Source organism: Cyphomyrmex costatus, unplaced genomic scaffold (assembly GCF_001594065.2).
Source record: "Cyphomyrmex costatus isolate MS0001 unplaced genomic scaffold, Ccosl1.0 scaffold135, whole genome shotgun sequence".
Taxonomy (NCBI): domain Eukaryota; kingdom Metazoa; phylum Arthropoda; class Insecta; order Hymenoptera; family Formicidae; genus Cyphomyrmex; species Cyphomyrmex costatus.
This window is the reverse complement of record NW_017275337.1, coordinates 1,371,155-1,383,279: the sequence shown is the minus strand read 5'-3', so window position 1 is coordinate 1,383,279 and position 12,125 is coordinate 1,371,155. Positions and strand designations below refer to the sequence as shown.

General features: G+C 37.3%; 1 protein-coding gene across 1 annotated transcript in view; it reads right to left on the bottom strand.

The window, feature by feature from the left end:
• LOC108782845 (ras-related and estrogen-regulated growth inhibitor) overlaps window positions 1-7,860 on the bottom strand; it is a 31,079-nt gene extending 23,219 nt beyond the window's left edge. The window contains exons 1-2 of the mRNA XM_018551227.1: window positions 7,800-7,860; window positions 2,629-2,685 (exon numbers count right to left, since the gene is read on the bottom strand). Coding sequence (XP_018406729.1) covers window positions 2,629-2,685; window positions 7,800-7,860 — 118 coding nt within the window. The remainder of the gene's footprint in view (window positions 1-2,628; window positions 2,686-7,799) is intronic.
• Window positions 7,861-12,125: the final 4,265 nt, after the last annotated feature.

Here is a 12,125-nt window from a genome sequence, read left to right as displayed (position 1 = left end):
AGTGGCTATTTCGAAAGTATCATGGCTACCATGGCTTACATGCCTAAATTTATGAGGAAAAAGAAGAGACAGATTTTTTATAAAGCTCGAGAGAAATTCAGAGAACGGAAATAGTTAGATCCTTAAACTCTTACATTTCTGTGAATTCTTCTGCCTTTATATGTATATATGTATATCGTATTTTTATTAAAATTTATTTTACATTAATAATCCTAATATATTTTCAAATTTAAAAAATTTATTTCTTACAATTTACTTCTAAATTCTTAAGAAAATTAATTTTAATATTATTTAATGTAATTAATTATTATCCAACTACATAATTATCATCCATCTTAAATTATCATGCAAAATACAATAAAATTCTCAAAGTAACCCTTTTTATCGATCATATTTTTTTATATTTACCTTTATATATTTACAAAATAGATTAATATTTATTAATACGTTAAAAGAATTTTTTCAAGTTTCGTTCACCTACGCAACCAGCTGAAGGAAATCAATGGCCCCGCTTTCACCGTTTGAGGGCGTTTTCTTCGGAAAAGTGATTCTCCAACGATTGGGAATGAAAGTGTGGCGATAACCCGCGCACGAGCCGCACGAAGTGACGACGCATTTTCGATTCGTTTCACACGAGATGTACCGAAAGAGAGAGAATCAGAAAGGGAAGAAGAAGACAAAAAGATGAGACAGAGAGAAAGAGAATGACGGAGCTATTGTACATGATTACTCTAAGTGCCGTCTTGAATTATCCAATTTCTTCAAAAAAAAAAAAAAAACATAAAAAAAAAAAATTCTTCAGTTAACAAACAGAATGTAAAAAAAATTAACAAAAGGAAAGATAATTTTTCTGACAAAGTCGACTAAGTTTTGTCCGATAATCGATTCTATACATTCATATTTCTATACATACATACATTTTTGGAAATTATTTTATGCAAAGCATGTTTGCATAAAATCTTCAAACCTCTTACATGCCTATGTTGCAGTTTTTTATCTATCATTATTCTTATCATTTTTTTATTGATCTTCGATGGATATAGCAATCAGTTTCGTAGCGTCCACAGCGTCATCATTGAGCGATTATCCCCCTTTTTGATCGAGGAGGAACACATAGATTATCCGCTTCCTGGTTACATTCAAGAGTGATTATCCATCATTTTCCCAGGAAATTAATTAATACCGATGGTAGGAGAGAGCACTCGCGACAGCACCCTTCCAATCTCGACCGGCATATTATCGATCGCAACATTATAGATCGATTGGGATCAAGATTGATTCCGAGTGCCAGTTATGCACGAGAGAAATTCGATAAATCGATGATTGCACTATTGTACTAGGAAGCTTTCCGTACATTAATGTACTTGTACAGAAAGTAAGGAGAAACTTGGCGTGTGCAAACTGATTTATAAGTTTTCTTGTAAATCCGGGAACTTTTATTTATAAAGTTCTCAAGCAAGCAAGCAAAATGCTACATTTTCTCGAGCTCAAAAGTAATTGATCGTTCGATTTAAATATTTAAAAGAAAGATAGACCAACATCATAGAGATAGATCATAAACATATCTGTGCGAAACGTTAAAAGAAAAAGATACGTATAGACTGAAATGTCTAAAGTAGTGTATTTTTTATGTTAATGTAGAAAAAGTTGTTAAAGAAAAAATTTTCATTTCCAAAAAGGATGCGTAATCTTGCGAATACGGATAAAATCTCATTCAGACAGTTTTATCTGCAATTTATTCTAATCAAATATAAATTTATGTATTTTACATAATTATATTTGCTTCAAGCACATCGATTATCTTCACGATAATGTTCCTGCAGCTATCGGGATTGCGATAAAATGGCGTGGTAAGTACTCGCTGGTGTACAGCCAGCTCAGCCATAGAGGTGTTACAAAAATACGAGCGACCAGCCGGTTCAGGGTTAAGGGGACAATACTTCACGGTGAATTTTTCCAGGCGGCTCGGATATCCGCGAAACTCGCCGTCATAGCTTATACGTCCGCGGGCGTGCACGGCAATTATTACGGCGAAGTAGCCTGCATGAGTTATGGGAGAGATCTGCATTCTGCAGACCCTCCCCATAGGCTCTATTTCATATCGAGTCTTTAAATCTCCGCCCTCCACGGGTCCAGCGGTGTCTGTTGCTGCGTTTCTTTCTCTTTCTCTGTCCCTTTCTCCCTCTATACCCCGCTGCTACCCTATCCCCTTATCACGTGTATTTCTGTGATCGCTAGAATGCCCTCGGGACGTCGCTCGCGAGGCGCCATGATTAAGATTTTTCATTGGTACCCTTGAATTAGAGTCCGGTTTCGAGCGCGAGAATATTTCACGGTGGATTTTTCCGTCGCAGCCCCCGCTGGAACACACACACGCGAGAGGCACCGATCGAGATTTAGATCCGCGTTTTGTACTACGGAGTGAGCACTCCGCGCGCGAATCAAGAATATTCTCCCGCCCCCCAAGAGATAAGTCGCGATAGCAAGCGAGAAAGGAACTTAGATATGAACTGGACATTTATCCAGAATATGACGCCTCGAAATTAGCAAGGAATGAACGCAATCATTCACGCTTCGCATTGGCAATTATCTCGAGAAGAAAAAAAGGGATAATGAAGAAACACTTACCACTGGTCGAGCTGTACTCGCCGATGTATCTCCTCGTCAAATACCGCACAACCACGGCTGCAACAGAAAGAGAAAAAAGAAATTAATTAACTTCAAAAACGATCTCGCGAATAATTGTAGTGAGGCTGATGGAACTTACATCTGTGGAATCGTAATTACAAGTAATAATGTAAGAAGACATATTTTCGTTCTCTATAAGCTAGAAGGACGCGCGCCTATACGCAAGTGTTGAAACGCCATTAACTTATTTTCACTGTTAATAAAGAAACCATAAATATTCGTGGGGAACGAGTTTTCTTGTGGGTTGCCGATAAATTTCTTGCATCATAAATTCCGTTTCGTTGCGGCGCGAAAGGCGGCTTAAGATTCAACATACTGACGACGTTCCTGGCATCGTCGTCGTTGTCATCGTTCAAACCTCGCAAGACTTACTGTAGTATAGAGTACATAGATTCAGAGTATTCATACCGCTCTGTACTCGTAGGTATACACCGTTTATAAATCTATCGTCGACTATCAGTCCAACAACAACGACGACGACGACGACGAGAGAGAGAAGAGGAAATATCACGAATGAAAAAATAGAAGAGGAGAGGTAAAGCCACAAACACGAGCAGGAACAGAATATAGAACTTCATTCGTGAGCTATTTGCCGAGATGAGAGATACGAGTGCATATCTTCGAAATATTTCCGTGCAGCTGGACGACGATATTTCAACGCCGATTCAACGTATACACTTGCGGAAAGTCGATGGATCGCACCGGCGAGATCTGATCCCTCTAGAGGATCCTTTCAGAGAGAGAAACTCTAATTTATTAAAAGAATTATAAAAATTATAATTACATATAGCGTATCGATTGTACAGGTATTTTATATTACATTTTAATATATTAAAAAAATTAGATATCCTATAGATAAATACGTCTACGGTATCTATATATGAAAAAAAATGCACGCACTCTGTTTTTATATTATACACAAAAACCAAACTGTTAATACAATGAAAGATTAATCGGAAATCACGTTGCTCTAGGAATTAGCATTTTGCATTTAAATGATATATAACTTACAAATAAGAAATTTTTTAAAACTGTATTTTCAACGGTCATCATGCAAAGACATCAGCGGATCATTATTGTGCCAAGCAACTCGGTAATCGAGTGAAGACTCATTCTCCCTTGGAGATGACTGTCATGAAATTGAGGCGACGTCACGCGTAATCCTATACAGGCCGCGCGAACCGAAGTAATTGATGTGGACACGAGAATGTTGCTCGTAACGCCTAATAGTCCCGAGAGTAATCTGTGCCAAGCGCCCGGGTCTGATGAAAGCACGCTCTTCACTGCACTCAAATCTAAACGCGAGGGAAACCTGACACTCGTGCCAGATACAAAGCGTTTATAAAATTCTTTATTATCTTACGTAGAATCAACTTGAGCAAATGATGAACCTAACACAGCCGTCTATAAGAAAAAAAACTAATAACTTAAGCAGAATAAGAAACATTGCTGTAGATAACAACCATAAAAAATATTCCAACACATAAAGTTAAAAAATAAAAAAAATAGATCGATCAACTAAATAGTATTATTGAATGGAGAGATTAAAAAAAACCTTCAGTCATCAACATATCCAAAAAGGAGTAATATTTTGATCGATAGCGTAAGTGATCACAATTGAAATTAAGAAAAAAAAAAAGACGAAAAAGACGGGGAAATGAAAACTAGACGGGGAGAATGAGTAGGAAGAAAAGAATGAAGAAGAATAAGAAGAGGGAAGCCGATTAAGTCACCTGCGGAGGATTGTTTGTAATGTGGAAGATGCAACCATTCGCGGTGCCATTCGCCGACGTCCGATGGTTGGTTGCCAGCACGGGATTCTATAGATAGATCGTTAGAGGATAAGCCGCTTGGTGGATGTAAGAAAATAGTAATTATGGCCACGATCACTATGAATGGGAAAGAGAGAAGGGGATGGAGGTGGAGGAAATGAGATGGAGACAGAAGACAAAAAATCAGGATGGTGCGGCGCGTGGATCAACCAAGCGCATCCTCTTGTCTCGTTGAAATTTACCTCGAACATTAATTGAACATGATCTTTTATCGAAACAAATTTCGCTCAGACACATCTTGGCGTGTTAATTTTATATTTAGTACAGAAAGCAACAAATTTTTGATACATAATTTTTTTAGTCGTTGCAAACACAATTTTGTACAATAACAGTTTTATATGAGACAATACAAAATGAATTTATTTAAAATTCTATTTATTCTTTAAAAAGTAACAAGATGTGATTTTTCTAAAAAAAAAAGAAAAAAAAATGAAAAATTGTAATTTGATCGTATAATGTAGAAAGTTCTATATTTAAAATATCAAAAAGATAATAAAAGTCTCAAATTGATCTCGCAGAAAAGAAACCCGTTGAAGCGCGACTTCCACGAGCTACTATTCTATCCGCTTTTCTTGTGACACGGCAATAAAGCAAGTCGTTTAGACCAAATGAATTTATGAACACGTCTGGGCTTGGATAGCGGACCTCCAATTGCCTCTTCAATAAGCGTTAACGCAGATAAATGGCTGTAGATAACAATCTTACATTTCTCGCGTGACCATAATTCTTTTCATGATTCCTCACTGTCAGCAGTTTTTGCGAAATCTACTTGTCGTTGAAGAATTCTGCAATTTACTTGGAAATATCCAATTCAAATGCTATACGTCTTTTTGCGAGAATTGAGCTCTTATTACTTAGTTAACTTTTAAATACTTTTTTGCGGTATACCTGGTTTTCATCATCCCAATGTTTTATATCAGTATTTTTTCCATTACTTAACTTTTTTTCAATAAAACTTTTTCTTTAAATCAATAAAGATACATTTGGCACCATTATATTCCTTAACATCTGGCGTTTCAATTAAAAAAGAAATTGTTTACATGTTTATTTTTATAAAGGTTTAAACAATCAAATTGGGTTGAGTGTGGTATACACAAGTGCTCGTGACATTTCAAGATTAATATGTGATAACTAAATTTCAAATTTTCAAACGAAAAATTCATTATTATAGAAGAGTTACGGTTATTTTGCGTGTACACGGGATCACCGCGTATGTCAGTCGCGCGAAGGTGCGATAATGCGGAGGAAGAAATGTTACCGCATAAATTTGGAATTCAAAATCGAATACCGCAGGCAACAGAACGGATGTATCGGATGTCCAGATCTTACAACCTGCTGCTGCAACCGTGCAGGATTTTTCGTGGAGACCCCCTTCCCCTTCGATCACGTGGAATGATATCCGATAACGTCCACGGAGGTCCTTATTATACCCAGCAGGGTCCCACAAGGGACTTTTAAGGATTCGCTCCCGTCGAGATATCCCTCTTCCCATCGCCGCCGCCGCCGCGTGAGAATGCACCGTTTTTGTCGCAAAAAGTAGAACAGACGACATTGTCGCGTGTTTTACAGCAATCAAGATCGTGCATAACAATGAAACGTACAAATACAGAAGTAGCATTTGATCGCAATTAAATAAATATGTTCGAGGCGAAAAAATGCAATAATTCCAACAGAAGACGACAATTTGTGATATTCCGAGAGTAAGAACAGTCACGATGTCATCAGGTAACACAACTTGCTAATCAAAGATACAAAAATCTCACGATTTTAAAGAATTTCAGGTATCCGACATTATCAGATATGACAACATCTTAAAATAATATTCAATATATAATTAATAACGCAAGAATATTAGAAAGAATATTATACAATTTCAAAAATAATGCCAACAACAACCGCGCCCAGCAAAATATTTATTTTGCAACTGTTGCAAGCTTTCATCACTGAGATAGAATTATCAATGACAATATCATGAAACAATTACAAAGCCGTATGATAGCATCATGAAATATTATTTAAAACAATTTTAAAAATATAAGAACCGGCTATATGAATATCAGCCTAAAAGTATAATTCTATCAACACAAAGGAACTGCTTCCAGCAGTTGCAAAATAAACATTCTACTGAACGCAGTCAATGAGATGGTTTGTGGATGATTGGTTGATTCTAGTAACTTAATAATGTGAAGATGCAAATTTTTTTCTTTCGGTGAGCAAAGAGGAGAGTCATGTACGATCGGACGAGATCAGAATAAAACGAAGAGCGCGCCTTTATTAAAGTAGCCGGTCCTAGAGGTTATTAATAGGATTTATTCCGAGGTCGGCGAACCGCCTTATCGGCCGTTCGTTTGCTCGCTTTGTATGCGTCGCGCGACTGTCGGGTTAACTAATGCAACGTATTATTCCACGGACTATGCGTATCCATCTTAACGGCACTTTCATTCAATGCGTTGCGTCGGTGCGCTATTAGACAACGCGCAGAAATTACACGCTGCACGACGACGCGATATTAGTATCGTCCATCATAATGAACGTCCTTCCGACGTGATTCAATATTTCACGACATTGCACCATAATCGACCTGCGCATCTTTTTTCGCCATTTATCACTCGCCGTCAAATGGATATCGATTTCGACGCTATGTGTTCCAATCACATCACGTTCTCATATATAGGAAATCAACATTGCTTCCGCAAATCTATTTTCCGCTGTCCGTTTTAATGCAATTCGATTTATCGCAAGGTCAACGCGCGAAACCATTCTTCTCTTCGTAGATCATAAAACAATGGCAAAGCGATATCGTGTGTAATTTGATTAGAACTTTTTGCAATCTCAAGTAAATAAATTTCAAACTAAATTAATCCTCCGTTTGAAATCTAGGTCTTTTTTAGCACACACCCACAAGTGAAATTTCATTTAAATTTTTCTGAAAAAAATAAAAGAGGACACTAAAAATCTCTTGTTAGTAATGTGAAGAAGTCTTATGCATGTAATAGAGATATTGAAAAGTAATCCTTAATTATTTGCAAACCAAAAACAGGTAAACAAACTTGAACTGGACAAAAAAAACTCAGATTGCAGGCGAAGAGTTAACTATTGTGTGTTAGTAATTAGAATTAATTTACTATGCTTATAATACAAAATTAATTCAGTTCAGTTAATCGTAGTTTCTTTATTAGAATTTTGTGATGTGGATAATGGTATGCTGATGAAAATAAATGAAAATTATTCTTACATTAGAGAATAAAGCAAAATCAAAAGACAGAAAAAAAGATTCACCTGATTTACCGACTCTGGGGCCGCCGAGGACGACCACCTTGATCCTGTTTACGTTTGTCATCAGCTACGTGAGTTAAGTGTCATTCGGGCTGATTTCGTATCACACATTGCCTCCGCAGCGAATGCACCAATTACATCACTTTGCACTTTACCGTCGTATTCATATTCTTGGCCCTCGGCAGGACACTGACATCCACTCGCGCGCACAAAAAGGGCTGATGTCTTTCTCGAGCACACGCGACACTCGTAACACTCTTACGAAATTAATTATTGTAACGTATGGTCAATCCATCTGCTCGAGTCATCATTGCTCAATTTCGTAGCGATATAATCATCAATAGTTAATTAATCTCTAGTGTACTTCATTACATTCTCTTTCGTTTCCACCTAAAAGAGAAAGAAAGAGATTGCAAAAAAGAAACGAACGAATTTTATTCAGAAGAATTATGTAGAATGAATAGAGAATTGATAATTATGGCGCAGTGTTGAAGCACAAGAATATTATTTCGCGAGAAAAGAAAAACAGCGAGAACTCTTCTCCTCTCGCTTTCGTTCTTCGCATCGATCAGGTATTTAATCGGCGGTTATCTATTAATCATCAGCTGAAGTCGTCACTGCTTAGATACGGAGCTATTAATGGCAGCGTTAATTAGAACCTTCCTTACTAATTCCCGGCGACTCGGAGGAAACCGTCGTCACGATCGATGAACAGGCAGCCGACATTAGTCCCACGCGTCGTTTTCTACCTGGTAAACGAGCGTAACCGCGATTACGAATCCCCGCCTGGCATGTCGAACGCGATTCTTCCTTCGCGCGGGATAAAGCCGAGTGTTGAGTAATGCAGCTTCCTTTTCCAGCCACGCGACTCTTGCGATTCACTTCGGAGCTTCGAATCGAGCGCGATAGAGCTCCTTTTTCAAGATGACAGCCGTGATGATTACCATCTCACGTCCTTCGTCAAAAAATCACAATATGCTCTCGCTCGCCGAGCACATTTATTAGCAACAACGACCGCTGTGTTATCTTATCACGATTTCTCTTTGGAGATGACAAATTTCACGTGACGCGATTTGTTTGTTTTCCTCTCGTCCTTTTCTCTCTCCACCAATAAGACTTTGAGTCACTCGAACAATTTTTGTCTCAAAAAATCTTTGTGCTCAAACTTTGTTTTTCGACTGATAAATAATTGTATACATTAATCAAATTAATCATTCCCTTTGCTTATTATTTATCCGAAGCTGAACACTAATAGTGCCAGCTTGCAATATTTAGTTTTATAAGTCGAGGATTTCGACTGATCCGCAACTCTCTTCCTGATTTTTTTTTCTCATCAAGTATCAATGCATTAATTAGCGTTGCTAATTAATTTTACTCTGGCTTCTCTTTATCGTATAAAAATATGATGATAGTTCGCGCTTCCTCTTCGATTTCCTTTAAATTCTTGCGTCCTTCCTTTCCGATCCTTATACTGAACATCGAACTCAATAACTTGATTCAGCTTTACGCGGAGTCGGGCTCCTCCTTTTTCGCACCTTCGAAAGCAAGGGTGGTTTCCGAACCAGCCTGGTTCGCTCGTTCGCTCACTCGTCCCGCAGCGGCCGACGCTGCGCTGCGAATAACAACACAAGCAGCGATTCAAGAAATGCCGTCTCTCTGGTTCCATTTATAACGGGTCGTCGGCCTTCCTCCGCGTCTTCTAGCTTGGCGCCGCCGACACGTCGGCGATTACGAAAAAAGGACAGGCACGCACGCACGCATACCGATGCATACGCGCGCGCACTCGCTTATCGTTCGCGCGTGAAGACGACGGCAGACGACGACCACGAGAAAAGTGGGATGTATTCATCCCCCGTTTTCCCTTTTTTTTTTTTTTTTTTTTTTTTTTTACTAAATACCATAAGCTAATTTTAACATATCGAAAGAAGTGGCGGATTTAATTTTGAATAAAAAGTCGTTTCGCGCGCGCGGAGCAAGATTGTGATCGTCACAAAATATTGAGAAGTATTTGATTCTTTTCTTCGACCACGTGATATGTTAAGCAAAACTCTCACAAAGAAAGGACACTGTTGTAAAAATAACTCCTCAAATGATTTTGCAATTGAGATACTTCTAATCGATGCCGTTGGTATGGCAAGAAATTTCTAGACAAGTTACTCTACGTTACGTAATTAAAATAAAATATCTGACCAATAATTAATACGATAAACAAGCAAATAACACAACGGGAAAGCAATCAATACAGCAGGGAAATATTAATAGAAAAACACAATGACGAAGTCGTAAACATATGACAAATGTTGTAACGAAGGAATAAAGTAAATTTTTTAATTCATTGAGCAATAGAATTATACGAAAATGCAAATTTGCTCCGTAAAACATTGGCGCATAATGCGATTGATCAATAAAAGAATTGAAAAACTGATACGTGAGGTGATGAAACCACGCGCAAAAAAATGCCTCAACTTTCTGCACACTGAAATTCGCAAGTCGTCACTCGTCTCTGTGATTGTCGCCTATACTACGCTTTAAATGATACCTAGATTAGATAACGCGTCCCGTATCACGTATTAAACTTCATTATCTTTCAGGGCGCATTGCGACAATATTATTCATGAGAAATTCTTTTATAATGCGACCGTATCACAATGTTGAACAACAAAGCACGACCGTAAATTGAGACACGTACTAAATTAAATCAAATGTGAATGAAATATAATCACAATTCAGATCAAACGTTTTTAAAATCATAATCTACTTTTCATAACTATATACTTTATAATTATCTATTTAACAATAAATTTTTCATTTTAAATCCATTATATAACAGACTTCCCTCACATGGACACTAATAATAATAAAAACGCGATCAAAATGGAAGAGCGAACGAATCATAAATATATTTTCATTCAAAAATCGGAGGATAAATGTAAGAACGAATCGCCAAAATACGTGATTATGACACGTTCAACCAATATAAATGTTTATTAATCGTGATATAGTATATTCCTGAACAAATACTAATTCAGCGTTTTCGAAGAAACAACAAATATGAAATCATCGATAATACAATAAGAAGTAGCCATGCCACGAGTAAATTTTAAAAATGCACTCCACTATAAAATAATTTTCATGTTAAATTGCTTTTGTAAAATAATCTCGTTCCACATCCTTTAAAATAAACCAAATCGAATCAAGTAATTTTTAAATATATTGAATCAAATTAAATAAAATCTCTTGTGTTATATCTCGAATAATGTCAAATGTGTGGAGAAAAATTATATTTATTAAACAAAATGATGATGAACGAGAATATAGTCTCGAGTAATAATTGATTCGATCGAACATATTTTGCAGTCACATTGATTAAATCCTTTATCTTTATCCTTATCTGCCTACTTAAATTTCGGCATGTATCGCAAATGTTTCTGCTCATCGTCTGCGACGAAGTGAGAAATCAACTCGATGCTCGCGATAGAGGAGCGTAATCGGAAACCAAGGTATCGGTTTCTTCTCACGTAGCAAGTCTACGACGAGTAAATACTAGATGCGCAGATGCGCCACTTGTTTATTTAATAAGATCAATTTTCTTCGGAGAATTCTTGTGCGATATGCCGTACGAAGATTTTGTTTTCGCGCATCTTTCTAAAATTCGATCAATCCTTAACGTCGATTGACAAGAATTGTAATCCCAAACTAAATATTTTGTACCTATCAGTTTTCTGTATTATATAACAAAAATAACACACACACAAACAATCGGTTAAGAATTAATCGGTGAAAATTAATCACGGTGAAAATTAATCAACGCTGGAAGAATCGATAATCGTGTCGAAATATACGCACATGCGATTTCAATTAACGTACGCGAGGTTCCTGTATAAATTAATTCTGTCGATTAACAGCGATCGCGAGTCGCATTAATCGCATCTAGGAAGGCCGATGACCCGCGTGGATTAAATAATACATTTCTCCACTTGCCGAGCGTTCCACTAAGATATTTCAACGAATCGCACGCCGGCATATCCGATATTAATTAAGTCACGGTTACGCGTGTTAATAAGGAAATTAACTTTTATAATTAACTTTAGAGATCAATTGTGATAACCTTTAATCCCTGACAAAGGCGAACTGAAGTCTCTTGATGAATCTTTCTAAGAAGAATAATTACCTGATATCCTAACACTTGCACAATTACGATTGGAGTGTGGCAGTTAGAATTCAGCAATCAAAAATCGATTAAGACTCGCCGGTCATAGCTCGGTATCGCTACCGTCAACCCGGTACGTCAACCCGGCGATAAATGTTTAGAAACCCGAAAACGGCACT